The sequence below is a fragment of the Danio aesculapii genome, chromosome 2 (genome assembly GCF_903798145.1).
Source record: "Danio aesculapii chromosome 2, fDanAes4.1, whole genome shotgun sequence".
Classification (NCBI taxonomy): Eukaryota; Metazoa; Chordata; class Actinopteri; order Cypriniformes; family Danionidae; genus Danio; species Danio aesculapii.
The window spans coordinates 15,663,155-15,684,189 of NC_079436.1; the positions used below are offsets into that span (position 1 = coordinate 15,663,155).

At 36.1% G+C, this 21,035-nt stretch overlaps 1 protein-coding gene across 1 annotated transcript in view; it reads left to right on the forward strand.

Moving 5' to 3' along the window:
- bcl2b (BCL2 apoptosis regulator b) overlaps positions 1-13,986 on the forward strand; it is a 40,536-nt gene extending 26,550 nt beyond the window's left edge. The window contains exon 2 of the mRNA XM_056473499.1: positions 7,576-13,986. Within this exon, the coding sequence (XP_056329474.1) occupies positions 7,576-7,713 (138 nt within the window). The 3' untranslated portion in view covers positions 7,714-13,986. The remainder of the gene's footprint in view (positions 1-7,575) is intronic.
- The last annotated feature ends 7,049 nt before the right edge of the window (positions 13,987-21,035 follow it).

The window sequence follows — 21,035 nt, forward strand, 5'->3', positions numbered from 1 at the left end:
CAAGTGCACGCGTCCGCGTCATGTTTATATTATTTTGTTAGTTCCGGTTAATTTTTATTTATTTTTTGGGCAACACAATTAATTCCATTCCATTAATCCAAGAAACAGATGAAAAAAAACATTTATAACCAAATACTGCATTCATTAGCAAGTTATCTTTGTTGGTTTATCAAAACAAACTGGAGTAATACTTTTAATAATAAACCAGAGCCCATAGCCTATATACTTAAGTTTAGTAGTATCTTAAATATTTTTCATGAGTGGATTTTTGAAGAACTGTGTTATATAGTTCTATTTTTATAAAAATAACAACAATAATAATAATAATAATAGTAATAATAATAATAATAATAGCTTAATATGTATTATTATTATTGTTAATATTATTATTGCAGCAGTTGTTGTTGTTATTATTATTGTTTTAAATGTCAAAATTCAAGGGTCTAATGAGGTTAAGTGACAGAAAATTGAATTAGTCCCCTATAATAATTATCATTTTCATAATTGTACAAGCCTGTGCATGTTTTTGTCTCTTTTTTTCCCGCTGTTGTGGCTCATTTGTATTTTATCCTCCAAAATTACTTTTACATTTTCAAATTTTTTCACAATTTCCCAGTCAGTCTCCTAACAGCAACCAAGTTAACATTTAGACTTTAATCATTGATATTCTTGTGTCACAGTGAGTGCCACACAAAAAAAGAAAAACACACACTAAATTTCATATCATTCTAAAAGCACAAATAACTAAGTAAATATTAAGTAAATGAACATCCATCTCATTTTCTGGTCTCCACAATTGTCTGTTTAATTATGACAAAAAAATAAAATCTCTTGGTTCCTTTAAGTGCTAGCTTTTAGAGGAGAGATCCACCAGGAACCATTATATAAGTTCATAGATCTTTCAGTAACTCTTTTTTGAAAATTGAGTTCCTCCAATAACTTTCAAAGTGCTTCGAGGTCTTAGTGTAAGGAAACAGTGACTCCAGAACCTCAGCATTGACAAAAAGTGCTTGTAGGATCCAAGTTACTGCAAAAGGGTCCTGCAAGCACTGCAAATACTGTCAGTGGTTCCTCAAGGAACCCCATTTTGAGAGAAAGAGCTTTGAGGCACTTAAAATACATTTTAAAGTTCCTTGAGTACTCAACAGGGTACTTGAAGCACCTTTACTTTTTACAGTGTACATGCCAACTAGTTCTCATTAGATTATAAGTAGACTGTTAGGTTGGGGTTAGGGTTAGGTTTAGTGTAAATTGACATGTACTTGCAAAGTTTCTTATAATCAGTTAAATGTCTGTTGAAGGAGTAGTATCAGCAGAGATTAAGCAGACAGTTTACTAATACTCAAATAGACCATCAAAATAAAGTGTTACCCAACAAATATGTGTAGCAGATCTAGGAGAGCTAAGGAATGTAAACAACACTGAGGTATTTAAATATTGGGAAGCAAGCCTATTGGCTGCTGAGGCAACAGTATCCAATCACCTTCAGCTTGTAGTTGGAAGCCACCCACCAATATTGACAGGTGTATATTAACATGTTTGTAATAGACATATGATCATATACACAAGACAGGAATTGCAATGAAATTGGGATTAAAAGATCTGTTCCAACTCTCTGTAATCCAACTGCACTTCAAAGAACATTTATGGGTTTCTTCTTATTTTTTATCCCACTGATGTACTGATTGTAAAATAGGAACGTGCAGTTTACACATGAACACTAAAGAGGACAATGGAAGATAATATGTAGAGCAACAACTTTCATTTTTGATCAGAATTTTTTTTCTGTTCTGCCTTCAAACCTAACCAATTCTAGATGGCCCAATTTCAATCATGTCTATCTTCCATAGTTTAACAACCAGGTGTAAACAGGGCCTGTGAGCATGACTATGATGACATCCTTGATTCATCTTAAAATAACTACATCTGTGTCATATTTTTCAGACTTGTTTACATGCAGTAATTTTTGCATTCAATGAAGCCACTCTGTCAAATATATATATATATATATATATATATATATATATATATATATATATATATATATATATATATATATATATATATATATATATATATATATATATTTATTTATTTATATATATATATATTTTGTTTTTTTATTATTTTTGATTTTTTTTGCCTGTAGTCGCAACCAGGCCTAAACATGTTGCTGAAAGATGCATGAGCTGGATAACTTATAACACTAAATGACCACCCCTCAAAAACGATGCGTCATGCTGTCTGTTTCGGTTTCCTCACCGCACACTACTTTGTCCAACTGGCTCTATGTATCAGGTGACTATATAGGCCCTAAAATATTCAGAGTTATGTGAGAGCATCTAAATATAGATGTGTTCCTATTGCCATGATGCTAACTAAACATGTACTCACACTAGGCTATCCGAACTGTGCACAGGCATATGATTTCCGGTTCGTTTGACAAGTGTGAGTGCTTCGAATCGGGCCCGGGCGCGGTTCAGTTTGCTGGCCCTGGCCCGGTTGGAAGAGGTGTGCCAGAGCTCAGTTTAGTTGGGCTTTGGCACAGTACGCTTGTGGTGTGAAATCTTTTTGATTTATAACCATTAAAGAATAAACAATAAATGAGAGTTTGAAGTTGGATTACTAAAATGAGAACATCCAAACAACCAAAATGTTGGAAAAGTACTTAGACTAGGTCCCTGTCCACACGAAGATGGGTATTTTCAACACTGTGCTTTTTTTCTATGTGGCTTCACTGTTTGTCTAAACAAAAACAATGTATCAATTGACTAACTGAACTTTCTGAAAACTCTAGCCAGGGTGAAGATTTTTCAAAACTCAGAGTAAAGTGTGGTCATGATACTACAACTCAAGTTTTTTTCCTCATGATGTCAGTGTGCGTGCTGTTCTCTCCTCTCTGATTGGCCAATTGCTGAAAATGAATCTTTCTGATTCACACCAAATGTGGAAGACACAAATAAGACAAATTCCGCATATTCACAACAAAACACATTGCATTTTCTGCACCATGGGACAGTAATCAGCATCTGTTGTCAAGTTTAGGTTGACTTGTATAAAAGTTTCTTGCAAAAATAGTTTTTTTTTTAACCTGCATTAAAGTGTCTTTGTCTCGGCCTGTTGGTTTGGCAAGCCCTTAACATGCATGAGGATGGCGATTTTTTTGAGATTTTTTTTAAATGAAAGTGGGCAAAACTCTGTGTGGACATGGCCTTAGGACTACACAATTACTCAAAGTAAAACCACTATATGGCTTTGTGTGTCATTTTATGGCAAATTTTATAGTTAAATATATATGACATTTATTTACCAGAAGCCTCCATGGAAGAAATAATAAAGAAATTTCACATTTATTTGTTTAATATTATTGATACAGATTAACAGGTTTATTATATTATATAATGTTACTGTCAGGCATTCACCTCCAGCTATGTCCTCTCCTGAATCCCAGCACCCCAGATCTCTGTCACCTGAATTCTAATGCATGTCACCTGTGCACTTCCTGATTAACCTATAAAACACACTCAGAGCGTCCCGTTTACAGTTCTCTTACCTAAACTCCTCTGACTTAAGCTGCGGTCACACTGGGCTTTGCTTCCCATAGACTTTCATTCATACACACGCGAATGCGTCAGACCGGAAATGCAAGGTCATGCGTCAAGTTTTGCATGTCGCTGCAGTGCAAAGTTCAAGCATGGTGAACTCTGACCTGCGAAATCGCATCACTTGACTGCGTGAGACCAATCGAGGATCAAAACAGAACCTCTCTGGACAGAAATTTAAGCATGGAGCAATCGCTTGCTTTTTTTAATGTCTAATCATCTTGTTTAATCCCGCCCCTTTTCACAGCGCCGCACGACAGAATTTCGCACACACAAAGCCCAGTGTGACCGTAGCTTCACTCTTGGGTCGTTGTCGTTATCACAATCACACTACTCACCATCTATCTGTACAGATAAGCAACTGAGTCAATGTTAACAGACTGAAATGTATAACGGATTTAAATTAATTTTAGTCCAGTTAACTAATTTTTCATTTAAATCCAAAAGCATTTTCTGAGATAAGATATGCCTTGGCGACGCAGTGGCGCAGTAGGTAGTGCTGCCGCCTCACAGCAAGAAGATAGCTGGTTCGAGCCTCGGCTGGGTCAGTTGGCATTTCTGTGTGGAGTTTGCATGTTCTCCCTGCGTTCGCGTGGGTTTCCTCCGGGTGCTCCGGTTTCCTCACAGTCCAAAGACATGTGGTACAGGTGAATTGGATAGTCTAAATTGTCCGTAGTGTATGAGTGTGAATGTGTGTGTGGATGTTTCCCAAAGATGGGTTACGGCTGGAATGGCATCCGCTGCGTAAAAACATGCTGAATAAGTTTGTGGTTCATTCTGCTGTGGTGACCTCAGATTAATAAAGAGACTAAGCCGAAAAGAAAATGAATGAATCAATGAATGAAAATATGCCTTTGGACCTGTGGATCAATGAAATTAAACTCCTGCTTGTATTTTCACTCATATGACCCAAAGTACTTACAGGACCACTTCTTGAGCTCTTAATGTCTGCTATCATATGAAAACTCGCCTTCATAATTTTGTGGCCTCTTGATATTGAATTAACCATTCCACCATTTGAGAACATTTTGGGAAATATATTTTGCTTCTCTTTAAGTTTTAGTCCTACAAACATTTGCTCAAATTCTCTCAAAGGGACTTTCCATTGATTATAGATGTATTTAGCACATTCAGATTCAATACAGAAAAATATTCAAATGAATACACAATTCAGCTTTTAATCAGTTCCATTGACAAAATATGATGTACAATATGATGTGCGCATTGGCATATCTAAAACCTTTAAAAATGACATAAGATTAACATGAAAATGTGGGGAAATACGCAAAGTCACCTTTATTTTGATAGCGCTTTTTACAATTAATGCAGATTGTGTTAAAGCATCTCCAAAGAGATGAACATTCAAAATAAAAATAAGATACAAATCATACCTCAATTATGCTGTTTTGTTCTTTAGTAGCTTATATGCTTTCATTGCATAGGAAAAGAGCATCTTGGACATTTTTTCAAATCGTCTTTTGTTCCATAAAGAAGTCATATGAAATGTATGAATCACTTAAACACATTTTATATATATATTTAATAGTGTATAAACCTGATGAGAAAAATCTATGTATTCTCTAAAGTTCTGACATCTGGAGAGGAACTTACTCAACCCCAGTTTAGCTGTATCCTTTGACATCCTGTTGAACACAAAGGTCCTGACTTAGGATGCTACATATTGTCTGCTTGGTTGGTAGTTATATTAGTGGGCATCTCTCTCTGCTTGTTATTAAAGACACTACACTTTCTGAGTTTACTACTAATCTGTGGAAATCACTAATTTGAAGATGTTAAACACTGCACTTAATTGAGGTGAAGTGACAGTGACAGGGCCACATCCCTGCACAGTTTAGTTCTAACCCTGGTCCAACACACCTACCTTTAGGTTTCAAACAAGCCTGAAGGACTCTATTAATCTGATCAGGTGTGTTTAATTAGGGTTAAAGCTAAACTGTGCTGGACTGTGGCTCTCCAGGAACTGAGTTTGACACCGATGCTTTACGGGCTATACATACAGTGTACACATTGTCAAACCACAGATTGTTTCAATGTAATGTTTATGATCATATACAATAATTGTTATTTTATTATTATTCATATTTTTATTACCATGCTACTTTGAAAGAAACAGATTTTAACTGGATATGGGTGATTTATTTCAATAATTATTTGTATTAAAACATTTCATTCATTCATTTTCTTTTCGGCTTAGTCCCTTTATTAATCTGGGGTCGCCACAGCAGAATGAACCGTCAACTTATCCAGCACATGTTCTACGCAGCGGATGCCCTTCCAGCTGCAACCCATCACTGGAAAACATCCACACACACTCATTCACACACTTACACTACGGACATGTTTTTGGAATTTGTGGGGGAAACCGGAGCACCCAGAGGAAACCCACACCACCACAGGGAGAACATGCAAACTCCACAGAGAAACGCCAACTGCCCCAGCCGAGACTCAAACCAGCGACATTCTTGCTGTGAGCTGAACGTGCTACCCACTGTGCCACGTGCAGCTCCGTATTAAAAATATTAATTACATAATACTATTTTGCATTTATGTTAGTTTTTGAATCAAATCATTCAAGTTTGACTTAGAGTAAGAATTAAGAAATAAGAAGTAAAAGATAACTCATTTAATAATGTTATGCTACAAAATAAATAGATACAAATGAGACTCACATTGAAAGTTATTAATAAAAATAAAATAAATGATACCGAAATTTAAGTTTTGTTAACCTTTTGCTAGTTCAACCTTTTTGTTCACATTTTGCTAGTATTGGATTAGATTTGTTTTTCATGAATGCCTTAATCACGAAGTGAATTGTAGCCTTGGGCGGCCCAGTGGCTAAGTGGTTAGCACTGTTGCCTTACAGCAAAAAGGTCGTGGATTCGAGTCCCAACTGGACTAGTTGGGTTTCTGTGGGGAGTTTGTATGTTCTTCCCATGTTTGTATGGGTTTCCTCTGAATGCTCCAGTTTCCCCCTCAGTTAAGGTGACCATATGGTGCAAATTTCAATGTTCAGGGAGAATGGTGACAGTGCCACTCATTGACTTCCTATCCTGCCCCATGCAATATGCCGTGTTGGGCGATCGCAAACAATTCCTATGCCTAAATCCGCCACTTGGATGAAGGTCACTATAAAAAGGGCAGGTAGGAGCAGGTTGTGTTGCTGGAATTTAGTGACCTGCAGTAGACACTAAACTTTTGCCTAAGTTGCCGCTCACCAGTCAATCAAGCATTTCTGTGTACTAGTACAGGGATGTTTAGTGTGTGCATTCAGGCAAACTATACAAAAAAACTATATTATTATTATGATTAGGTGACGCAGTAGGTAGTGTTGTCGCCTCACAGCAAGAAGGTTGCTGGTTCGAGCCTCAGCTGGGTCAGTTGGTGTTTCTGTATTCGTGTGGGTTTCCTCCGGGATAAGTTGGTGGTTCATTCTGCTGTGGCAACCCCGGATTAATAAAGGGACTAAGCCGAAATGGATGAATGGATTATTATTATTTATAATATATTCATTTGAATATTTTGCTAAATCTGATGAAAATGAAATGAAAGTCTGCTAATATCTCATTTGCTGACTAAATATTTAAGTTGACATCCAGTTAAACAGCTTTACCTAATAAAGTTGCTGGGTGAATATCAAAGCAAAATTCAATTCAAGAATCAAATATTTAACAACACAAAATCAACAATGAAATAATAGCCTTGAGAATCAGTTTAAGACTATTCATTATAAATATTCATTATATATAACTTTTCAGATGTGTTATTCTTAATTTGCAGAAATTTAGGAACTAGGGGAAATCGTAATTAAAGATTACAATGTAGATTGTTATTAAAATTAAATTAAATTGTAACTGTGATGCACCAAGATTAATTAAATTTCCTCTCTCTCTCTCTCTCTCTCTCTCTCTCTCTCTCTCTCTCTCTCTCTCTCTCTCTCTCTCTCTATCACCAGGAAGCATTTGTGGAGCTCTACCGCAGCCAGAGGGATTCTGTGTTTCACAGTTCATGGTCATCAATAGTAACGGTCTTTGGTCTAGCTGCTCTCGGGGCTGTTGGCTTGACCATAGGAGCCTACCTTGCTCAACAATAAGGAACCTTCTGCTTCTTCACACGCCTGCCCTCTTTTCTATCCAGTCAACTCTCTCTGTGCTGTTAAATCTCACTCTCTGCTTTCCCCAGAAGACAATTATGTCCCAGGACTACTCCTCTACAAAGCTTTTCTCCCACTCTATTCAAGTCTTTTTTTCTCTGCTCTCAAACACATAAAGAAAAGAAAAAAAAATTAATCCATAGCTGACACATCATGAGAGGTTGGCGGAAAAGATAGATAAAAGGTCAAGGACACTGATGGCATTTTATTCACATCTTAAATAATTTTGAGTGTAGTATATAACAGACTTTGGTTTCCATATATATGTAAAGATGATTATAAAGATATAATTATCTGCATGAAGCAAACAAGAACAAGAAAACAAGTCCTGTTTTTGTAAGATAATGTAAGAAAGAACCTGAAGAAGAATGAGCAAAAAGAAATAGTGCAACTGTGTATCCCTTGCACACATGGCAAGTTTGGTTTGATTAAAGTCCACTCTGCTGCAATTACTCATCTAAATAAGTATGAAAATAAGTATGAATGCTGCCATCAAAACCACGGTGCACACCAAAAAAGCAGACTGAGACCACTGGACAGCTAATTCTCTATTCACTTCCAAATTACTCTGTTGCAGTTCAAATGAAGTATGAATGGAACATGCACTTACAGTAAGACTACTGATGAGAAACTAAAACAGGACAAGATGCCACCATCAAAAGGCAGAAGGCTTAAACATACCAGCTTTTTCTTGTCACAGTCACAATGTTACTCTCCACAGTTGGAAACAGGTGTCAGAAATGTGTCCTCTTACAGCATATCTTTATTTGTGTGTCTGACAGAGAAATTCCTGTTGATGTTTTAAAGAGTTTCTCCACCCAAAAGGCCTTCCTTAATCTCCAGAACACAAAATATGGTATTTTCAGATCAAATCTGAGAGCTCCCATATGCTCCAAAAAAGGAACCAAAAAACCTTGTCAAAATATTTCATGTGACTTCAGTTATTCAACTGTAATCAAGTGAAGCTCCAAGAACATTTTTGTGCACAAAAAAATTGCACATTTACTGTGGGCGATATGACGTTTGCATGTTGGGCTGCTGACTCTAATGGCAATATACTAAAAGCACAGCCTGATGACCTGACGTGAGAGAGAAGATTCATCATTACAGTCTTTGGGACACAAAGTTGTTTTAGGAGCTTTATATAATTACAATTGAACCACTGAACTTACATGGGATGTTTTGAAAATAGTTTTGGTTCCTTTTCCGGACATTGAACATCTCTGGACTGCTGTCTATGGAGGATGAGGTACCTATCAGAAATCATCTGAGATATCTTAATTTTTGCTCAGTAGATAAATGAAGCTCTGGGGAGTGTTTTATTATATTTTAATAGCTCTTCACAAGTTTTCAGGTGAAAAAAATACCATAACACGTATGTGTATACTGTATATTGTCTTAAACCCTGCATTCACACCATGTTGTAGTTACAAGATTAGTCGCATTCTCATTGAACTTGTAAATACAATTTGTAAACTAGAAGTTTTTAGACAGCTTCTTTCAGTTTCTTGTACCATCTGACTGTTCTACCACTTAACCACTAAAGAATGCAGATTCATTTAGGGTGTTATGATCAGGTGTTAAGAGCTGCATACACATATATGCATAACTTTGAGTCAGAGAACATTAATCAGCCCAGAAGAGAATATTACATCTTTCAGGTACATCCCTCAAACATCTCTCTTCAGAATGTGACAAGCACACCACGTTTTAGATGACAAGAAACAAAAATCATCTTCACATTTGGAAATATTATACACATTTCATCAGACTAATTATAAACTGGAGCACCCAATGTCAGTCACTTAAGCAATTATATTTTGAAAATACATACATTACATTTTGAAAATAATACATCGTTTAATTCACTCAGTTACAAAATATTTGTTAAATGTAAATAAATTTTATACATGATTAACTCTGAGAGGCTGTAATAGGCTATTAAGGACTCTATTTAACAAAAATAAAGACAATTAACCAAAACTAGCTGAGTAATATCAACCCTATGCACTTCTTCCTATTTATTCATTTTGATTTTAGTGGAACAAAAGAAAAACACAATAAACAATACAGAATATGTATTTGGAGAGTCGCAGATATCCTTAAACGGAGAATACCAGCTTCAGAAGAAGCAACAACAAAATGTCTTTGTTGTAAATATAACAAATATTGATTTCATGTAGTCATTTCTGACATTTGTATAGTATGGCAATTTGAATTGAAACACTATATTTTATGTGGCATATTTCATGTGGCTTAAGCCCACTAAATTTCATTCTGCATTCTTCATTTGTGATTCTAACAAAATGTCTTAAATCAGATATATTTTAAATGCTTCACTGTAAAGACATTTTATTAATTAGAAATGTTTCTAATTAAACCAAGTTATCATTTTTTAGGGGGTCGTCTGCTAGTGACAAATAATAATGGCTACCAAAATATAATTATAGTTTAGCTTGACATAAGCAACAAATACTTTAACCTATATCAAGATGTATTCTGTGAAAACCACTACATGTTACACAACTACGTATAGAGATTTTACATAAAAGTAAAATAATTGGTTATTTTACACAATATTGAAATAATATACACATCAAAAACAGGTTTCAACGTAAAACTTCATGCATTTTAAAAAGTTCAATTATATATGTCCTTCGAAAAGCTTTTGAAATGGATTTAAATATGATTACTCAACCCACATCAGAAAATAGACGTACTCCAAATAAAACTTAACAAATGTAATCATATCTGCTTTTTGAAGCCACATACACTGTAAAATATATCAATAAATTAGCAGTTTTTTGTATTTTATGATTCATGTTTTTTCCCTGTTTATTTAGGCTTTTGAATTGCAGGAGATAAATAATAAAAAACGTCAATACGCAATAACCGGTTATGATCTATAACTGAACCGATATTGAATTGTCCCTCTCTGCATTGCAGTGCACCTAAGAAACAATACATTTTGACACCCCTAGTTTTGATCACCAGCAGTGTAGCTCTCGCAGATCACTGGAGAACACTCCCTGTCAATTACCTGATCTATATATCCCCTCATGCCCTGCAGTCACACACCAGTTTCAGTTCACCTCCCTGATTACACAAATGCAGCTGAAGCTTGTTATGCTACCTTCCTTGACGTTTTTGTCTGTTACACCACCTACTCTTTTAGATTATCATCATTCTACCATCTGCTCCTATATTGAACCTTGCTTGCTTGACTACGTCAGTAAAAGCTGCATTTGGATCTAACCCTTCTTGTTTACTTCATCATTACAGACAACTAAGCAACAGCATGGATCCAGCAGTATCTTTAGTTCATCTATGTCAAGGTGAGCTCTCCCTTGAGAACTACAGGATTTTTTGAACATTGCTAACACCACTGATCTTCCAGACTGTGTCTTCATTGACTTTTTTTATTCACGGTCAAAATTAACCATTAAAAAGCATACTTAGTTGGTTCTCAAGGGACAGTTATAATAACTGTCCCTAAGTTATAGACACTACAATAATGCTGGCATCCCTTAAAGTCCTATAGTTATTGCCTATAGTCTCCTGCTCATTAGTCTAGACTGCAGCCAACTCACAAAATTACATAATATAATTGCATAATATCCAATTACTTAGGTTGCTAATTTAGTCATTTCCATACAACTTGCTAATATCAGTAATTAAATGATTAAAAGTTCTTCATGCTAGCTCCTGCTCCGTACACTCAAATGCGCCTTAAAAATCTATAAAATCGTGTCACAACATGGAGGTAACGCAGACTCCACATAATCTACTGGATATAACAGATTTCAGGAGAATTCAGAATGAATCAAAACTTAACACTTTATTTTGACCAAGAGTCTACATTTTAAACATTAAAATAGCATCACACAGTTATGTCCACTAAGAAGAATAAAGATGCCGCTTCTGTCATGTCCGCTTCGGACATTAAAAGTTAAATTCTGTAATGTAAAAGGCAAAATATGTGATGCGATCTTCCTGTCTGAACGCACTGAGGAGAGCTAAATATACAAAAACAGTTAAACTATCAAAATAAACCACATACTATATGTAATAAAGCTGTATCAGTGCATATTTCCTGCCAGTTCTGTGTAAACTACTGCAAGATGAGTTTATTTGTTTATATATTTATTTATATGGTAAGATGACGAGAACAGCTTAAAGTACTAATGCACAGGATATATGCACAGTATATGCACAGAAACAATGTACATTGTTCATACTGTATTTTCTGTTTTTAAATAATAATAATAATAATAAACTTGAAAGAAATGCTTAATATTAAGCTTAAGTTTCTATTACAGTATTAAGACTAAGATAAACGAATAAGATCTTTAGTGGTTTAAAGTTATGAATTGGAGTTATTCCACACTAACTGGACATAAAACGTTCTTCCACATCTAAGAAAATAAATCACTATAACTTTTGATTTTTCATACTGACACTGAAAAATATTATCTCCGTAGAATTGACAAGCCTTTGTTGTCTATCTTCAAGTAAAATAAAATATATAACATAATGTTCACAATCCTACTAAAAAAAATCTTATTACTCAAAAGTTGGAAATATGAACTTCGTTTCAAAGGCCTCAATTACTCAAAGATAAATCCAAGAGTTAGAGATGGATGAAGTACGTTGCAGCATATAAGTCTCTGGTGCCAAAGCTCAGAAACTCACACACTGCAACAGAGTATCCTTGCTACAAGATCCCAATGACTTTTTTGCACATTTCCCTTAAATACTCAACTCAGAACAAACAGCCATAAATTCAAGACAATAAAAGCTTCACAACGACCCTTGTCTGGTAATGATGTGTCAACCTTTGTCCCTTGTAGAGGAGCATCTGACCAAGATCTTGTCAAAGTCAAAAGCCAAATAAACAGATAAAAGGGAAATTGTGAAATCTATACTACTTTACCAATCACACAGAGACATTTAAAATGGCCAAAGATGAAAGGGAAAACATAAAGATTCACAAGATACACTGTATTGAGAACTTTCTGTGTGGAAGAGTGTTGGTGACCTGCTCTGGTGAAAAAGGTAAAGTAGAGGGCAGAGAGGGGGGCTCTAGGTGGGTAACTGATACAGCTGAACAACTTGATTCCTAGCCGATCTTCTTCTCAGATTAGAAAGTTTATTGTTTTAGTGCCTGACAATTCTCGTGGTCTTGCCTCATGAAATTCTACAACAGTTCTCAGCGTCTGTTATTATGGAGAGACTTCCCAATTCTATTTTTGTACCCCAACCTCTTCCATTTCTTAGGGGGGAAATTTTGAAGCCCTTCCCCTTCGCACTTTGTTTTGTCATATGTCATTGCAATCCCTTCAATCAGACAATTGCGACTGCTGTAGTTATTCTAGTTGTGTTATTTTTTGGTATTGATCTTCAGGAAATCACTGAAGGCATATTATCATGTTATCATAACAATATAACGTGGTAATAAGATCATAATCAAATTGTGCATTTACATAGTGGCTCTATTCATCTTATGTAAACACACAAAAAACAACATTGACATTATAGCAGACACTGTAAAAAGGTAATTCCCAACCACTAGACTTTTCTGGTATTCGAGTGTCATGTCATCGACAGAATGTTGTGGGACTGCTATACAGGAGTTGTTAGGGATTATGATGGTAAAACACTAACATGGTTATATATGTATTAAAACATATGCTTGTTTGTTGTAAAAATTCATGATAATGACAAAAAATACTAATTTGTACATCTTCTGACTTCCGTGTGGAGCCATGCGGCCATTGTAGATGGTGTATTCTGGGAAATTTTCTTACCCTTTAGTTGTGAGTGTGGTCCTTTTTTTTGGATAACTTCCCCTTAGCCCCATGCCTTCAAGCTAAAGAGAATTGGGATACCCCTACCCCTTCACATGAATGCAAAAAATGAGGGTGGGGGTAAGGGGAAGGGCTAAGGGGCAGAATTGTGATTGGGATTTTCCTCAATATTAAGTAGCCTACACAAAGTTCAGTCTAGCATTCTTTCCTTGTAAGCTCAGACTTCACAAGTTTGATATGGAAAATAAACTCCTGAGGACATGTCGGGTGAATCTTCAAACGGAACAGTTATTACGGAACAGTTATTATTATTCGCATCACGTGGCTACGCTGTTTCTCTATCTTAATGATAAAATGAAAATGAGATATAAGGAACTGTCCATTTCATTTCGATGTTAACATCTTAACAGACACCATAAATGTTAAGTCATCGTGTAGCTGCATATTTATATGACCGTCATCTTCACTGTATGCATATTTATAACAAAACGGAGCCAATAACATAACTGCCTTCTTCATTTTCAATGAAAATACGAAACATACCCTCTCTTTTGCTGAATATCAATTTTAATAATCAATAATGGCCATTATAAAAGTATAATATACAATAATAGAAAATAAAGGCAAGCAATCAGTCAAATGTGCAGAATCCGTGTACGTGGTTACATTAATATATTAACTTTTCTTTGCGTTTAGCCAAAACAGGTTACCTGAGAACAATAGATTCAAAAGACCAAATTTGTTGTGAATATGTTGTTAGATATAAACAACAAGATGAATTAAATATCACGTTTAACAAATATAGTGAGATTAGATCCAGCGGTAGATTCTTGATGAACCGTCCGATATGCACAGCTCTCACCTGGGGTTCTGTGCTCAAAGCACCTACTGACTGCCTGGAGTTCAGATGCACGCATGCTGCAGTGCATGAGAGAGTGTGTGTGGTCACGTGATGTGCATTTTCAGTGATTAAGTGTGGATGGAGAGCTGTTTAGAAATTATAGGTTAAACGCCAGTGTGGATGTGGAAACACTGTTTTAAAACTAAAACATATTAGTGTAAAAGGGGCCTTAACCATCCTTACAGGACCAACTAAAAGCAACACTTGCTAAGCAATAAAATTAAAATGGCAGCATTAACTTTTGGTGCATCTGTGAATGCAGAGGGAAAATAGTGAAACAAAAAATACATTTTTAAGAGTGTTAAAATAAAGTAAACACTTGTTGGGATGACACTGTTGGCATGATGTTTTGCACATAACCTTATGACAAAAAATTTAGTATATTATAATGACAGAATCTGTAATCACACCAGAGCTTTCTGTGCACACAATATCATTTACAAGATTACAAACTTCAAATTGCAGCCTGTCCATCAAAAAAACTAAACAAGCAAGCATACTTGAATCAGTTTATTCTGCTAATTTTAAATGGTCATTTTACAGTCTTTGTTGGTTAGAAGAAGCACTGTCTTGCTGTGCTGACAAATATATTTTGCACTTGTTTAAACAATTATGAAATCAAAATATATTTGTTTTGACTAGAATTTTATAGCTTATAAAGCATATGTTTATATAAAATGCCATTATAATTAGTGTTTTATGAATATCTTATTAATTAAATAATTTATTTATTTTCATAATATATATATTGTTCTGTGCTAAAAACTGATAAAATATTGTGCATTTCGTTTAACACCTACTGCGTTTACACCTTCGTTAAAAACTACTGCCATAATTTAAAATGCACTAAATTCTTTTTTTTTACTTCCAATTAAAAACCTCTTGTTATAAAAAAACTGCTGTGTTATTACATGCTTTACATTTTTAAGCATGATGGTGTAACTGTCTCAAGCATAGTTCAATAAATTAATCTAATTAAATAAAAATAAAATTGTGGAATAATTCAGAAATACGGCAGGCCTAATTTTAGAAGTGGCTATTTTAGTAAATCGCGATCCCTTTTCTTATCCATATATTTCTGAAAAACAGTAGGAACTTGATACATTTTGTAACTGAAGTCCATGTTTTTTTGGTTTGACACTATATGCTAATTTTAAATCTGCAATTCTACTGAAAACTTCAATTAGTTGTAGGACCCTCTTGAATTATTTATTTTCATTCCTGTCAAAAAAAAAGAGATTTAATAAAATAAATTTAAGATGCCTCTGTCTCCATGAAATAACTGATTTATGGTGGCAGATGCAGACAAGAACAGATACAGCACTTGGGGGCATTATTTGTTCAGCATGTGCCCTCAACTTCAAACACGTCCCAAAGCATGCCACTTCTCCAATCCATCATCCTCCTAAATGCATGCATGTAAAAATTACTCCCACAGGCCAGCTTTCCCATCAGACTCATGCCGTTCTTCAAAAAAGACACAGCTGAATCCGTGAAAAGCATGATGTGGTTCAACAAATGGTAACTGAGAGTGCAGCAGGCAGACAGAGGAAAGAGAAAGAGAGAAGCAGTACCCCGAGGAGTGAGTTCTTCCCACTTAATCCACCTTCTATTCCCTGAGCTCAATATCTCCCTTTTTTCTGTCTTCATGCATATGGAAGACATGGTATGCTTTGACTAGAAAAATGAATTGAAAATCACAACCAGATGCTGGTGTGAGTGACATGCCATGTCATATGCTAGTTTTCAGTTGTGAGATCAATATTTGTACTACTTTTAATTTTAATAATAAGAATTTTACACGGTTGCAAGTTGGCACAGACACATTCACAGAAGACAGAATGTAATTTCATTGCTAAGCGCAAGTAATATACAAGTAAGTGTTACAATTCTACCCTATTAGCAACAAGGCAAAAATGTGTTATCTAAAAAAGCAATCAGTTATGCCTTAGAAACCATGCAAGACCTTTTATAGTGTTTCAATCTGCCCAAATGCAAAACAGTCATCAACCCCAATTTATTCTACCACCCAGTTGAGGTATTTGAGTACTGCTCCTGTCTTAATGCACCAGACATGCTCATATGCTTTACATGTTTGTTTATATAAATACTATTTTCATTTATAGCACATCATTTTTGCATTTATATGTATATATCGCTTGTTTAAATACACTATGTAGAGCAGCTACGCTAATTATTTTCTTTGTTCTCTATTTCCACCTGGGGATACTCATCTCAAGCCCTCTAGAGATTGTTCAGCGTCATTGATGAGATCCAAAACCTGTGAGGAGATGATGTATCCATAATCCTGGACCAGGCTGTCTCCTAAGTAGATGCTGTGTGGGTCATGGAGGAGTGGAGAGCATGAGACTGATTCCTAAAAGACCCTAGTGACAGACGAGTCTCCACATGGATCTCGTGGGCCAACCTGAAAACTGCCGTTCTCCATGAGGGATGTTCAGAGTTGTCTAGCTCCAGCACCTAGACTGCAGTTCTGCACAAAAATATGGTCAGAGGAGAAATGGTCGTGCCCAACTGAGCCTGGTTTCTCGCTAGGTTTTTTCCCTTCACTTTCGTCAATTGGTGAAATTTTGTCCCTGGCCACTGATGCCACTGGCTTGCTTGGTTTGGGACTTGTAGAGCTGCACATCGATGATTTGCTCTTCAGTGTTTGGACCTTCAGCAGTGAAAATGAAACTGTCATGGGCCAGGTTTGACTTCATTAATTATCTTAGTTTTTTTGAAGCATTTATCCCCTCTCAGCTGTAGATCCTTTCTATTTGCAGTCATTGCTGTGGCACCTGCCCTCACTTTTAGTGTCTCAATAACTACTTCTGTATTCTCTTTCTCAGTGCTAGATTATTACTCTCTGTGTTGAATGATCATGTTATAGTTGCCACCGTGCTTCTATCACAAATACAGTCTTTTGTAGCTTGTCTAGTCTAGTTGAGTCCTGTCTTGTGTGCTTGTTATTTGTTCTTGGAGCTCACCTGTACTCTGTTCTGCCCGACGACTACCAGCTCTCAAGTGTCAACCACGGATCTCCTCTGCAGCTGGGTTGTCATCTCACACCAGCTCACCTGGGGCCTCATGTATCAACGCTGCGTACGCACAGAAACTTTGCATGCGCCAGATGTCACACTCACGTTTGGATTTACTAACGATGAAATGAACGTGAAAATGTGCGTTGGTTCAGGTCAACTTCATGTCTGGCGTACGTGCATTTCTTGTGTGTGTTTGTTTTATTTCCATTGGCGACTCCTAGAGACAATTGTGCTAAATTGCACACTACAAAGTATCTTTGAGCCGTGCAATGGCAGCTGTATGGGACGGGATCATCCGCATGTCTAGCAGGTAAACATTAAAAGCACAATTTGCAGCAATCGCTGGTTTTCCCAATGTAATCAGGGTGACCAACTGCACCAGTGGTGTAGTCCTAAAAAAAAGGTGGTGTACTATTACCCACCCAATCCATATATATATATATATATATATATATATATATATATATATATATATATATATATATATATATATATATATATATATATATATATACTAAACATCAGTTACCTGTAACTATTGACTTCCAAAAAAGTCAATGGTAACAGGTTTCCAGCTTTCTTCAAAATATCTTCTTTTGTGTTCAACAGAATAAAAAAAGACAAACCGGTTTGGAACAAGTAAAGATTGAGTAAATGATGACAATTTTATCTTTTTTGGGTGAACTATTCATTTAAAATGGAAAAATATTTAAACAAATTTATTCATTTTATTCCCAATTCAATGATTTAAGCTTACTGTAGGTAACAGTGACCCCAGTAGACACGGAGATTGGCTGAGTATATTGAGCTGTATTGAAATGTATATGAGCCTATATATATATATATATATATATATATATATATATATATATATATATATATATATATATATATATATATATACTAGCCTATACTCAAGTACTTTTTTATCCATGTATTAAATAAAACTGCCACTTTTTAAATTCATAATAGCATAAATATAAACATATAAAAAACTTAAAGGCTAGTTTACATATTTTACTATCATTATATAAGTTATAATAGGAAATAATTTTTAATTCGATACAACACATGATGTTAGACTCTGATGTCACTCAGATATGCAGTTAAAATGAGTACATTCATTAAGTGGTTCTGTCACTGTGTTTAATCCTGTGCATGAATGTATGATATAGTTAATGTACATGCACTGTGTTAAAGAGACGCCCATGCTGTTTTATAATTTTACTTGAATGTTTCAATGAGACATCATTCAGCTGATTTGTTGTGATCTTCGAAAAACTCACGAAATATTCTCACAGTTGCTGTGGTTGTCAAGGGGCAGGGAATGGTGCAATTTAAACAAAAATGCACCAACTGCAACAAGTTAAGCGAGTTAAAAAAACATTTGGTTTACCATTAAAGAAGATGCGAATACACATAAATTAGGGACGTTTAATCACGAAAACAAGTGAGTATACCGAGGGTATGATCCTCAGAAGTCGTAATACTCAAACAGCTCGTAGAAAAAAGTAGGTATACTGAGTATACGTGAGTATAGCAAGGACTACACCACTGGACTGCACGCACATTGCTATAAAGGCGCCATCTGAACACGAATTTGCATACGTGAATCAGAAACATTTCCATTCAATAAATGTGCAAATAATATCTGATGCTCAAATGCGCTTAACATAATACACACACTTACTAATGATTCCTACTTGTCTTCCTCGTGATGAAGAGTAGGCAAAATCTAATATGTAGAGGGGGAAAGAAAAATTAGTTCATCAGACGCTGGATTCGAACCGAGTTCATGATCGAAAGTGTCAAAACATATTGCCATGCACATTACGAGCAACGCCACTCATGCTGCTATAAACACTACAAAATTTTACACCTTTACATCGGACCATTTATTTTTTAATTCACTCAGTGCGATGTTCAGACCCAACTGCATTAACCGCGTCAGCTAAACTCTTCCACTCTATTTTTTTCTTTTGTTATTAATTCCGGAGGACAAACTTGCAAATAACACAGTTTTTCTCCGATCTACATTCGATAGGAGCACCTCCAATTCACATTCTATTCAAAGTTTCTCTTTTTGCTTGCTTTTGCCATTGCTTTTTCGTTTGGTTTTGCCAAAGTAGAGTCATTAGCATATTCATACAGGGGAGGAGGCAGGGAGGGGTTGTGAGCTCGTGCACGTGTGCTCAGTTTCACGTTAATTCAGATGTACAAAGAGAATATTGCGCTTTAATGTTTGGCTGGTCAACTGCATGGTATGAAAACCTTATAAATCTGCTAGACATGCGGATCCCATCCCAAACAGCTGCCATTGCATGGCTCAAAGATACTTTGTAGTGTGCAATTTAACACAATTGACTCTAGGAGTCGCCAATGGAAATAAAACAAACACTCACAAGAAGTGCGCGTACGCCAGACATGAAGTTGGCGTGAACCAACGCACATTTTCACGTTCATTTCATTGTTAGTAAATCCAAATGTGAGCGTGAAATCTGGCATATGCAAAGTTTTTGTGCATACGCAGCGTTGATACATGAGGCCCCTGATGTGTTGTTTGTTCCGTAACATTAAACTGAACTTCAACTCTGAAAACTGGACTGACACAGTTTCAAATAGAACTTCTATGACCTGCTTTGACACAATCCACATTGTGAAAGCGCTATATAAATAAAGATGAATTTAATTGAATTAAGGGGCGACGCAGAGGCGCAGTAGGTAGTGCTGTCGCCTCACAGCAAGAAGGTTGCTGGTTCGAGCCTCGGCTAGGTCAGTTGGCGTTTCTGTGTGGAGTTTGCATATTCTCCCAGCGTTTGTGTGTGTTTCCTCCGGGTGCTTTGGTTTCCTCTACAGTTCAAAGACATGCGGTATAGTTGAATTAAATTAGCCAAATTAGCCATAGTGTATGTGTATGAATGCAAGAGTATATGGGTTTTTCCCAGTGTTGAGTTGCGGCTGGAAGGGCATCTGCTGCGTAAAACATATGCTGTATAAGTTGGCGGTTCATTCTGCTGTGGTGACCCCAGATTAATAAAGGAACTAAGCCAAAAAGAAAATGAATGAACGACTGAATAAAGTTACTTATTTAGTGACGAATGAATGATTTTATATATTCATTCATTCATTTTCCTTTGGTTTAGTCCCTTATTTATCGGGGTCACCACAGCGAAATGAACCGCCAACTATTCCGACATATGTTTTGCGTAGCAAATGCTCTTCCAGCCGGGAACACTTAAACAACATAATGTCATTGTTGGTGTGCTTATCACCGTACGAAGTGAAGACCAGGGTGGAAGGGGAGGTGGTATAGTGGCAGAGATGGTAAGGCTGAGGTGAGTTATTTGGAGGCAGTGTTAAGGTTGAGGTGAGCTATGACTGAATCCTAAAGACTAGGGGGAGAGATGAGGGTGTGTTAGGGTTTTTATCATGCGGGCCCATCAGCTACGCCACTATAGTTAAGGAGTGTTTTCCCACACAGCTAAAGACAGAAACATGTTGCCATGTACT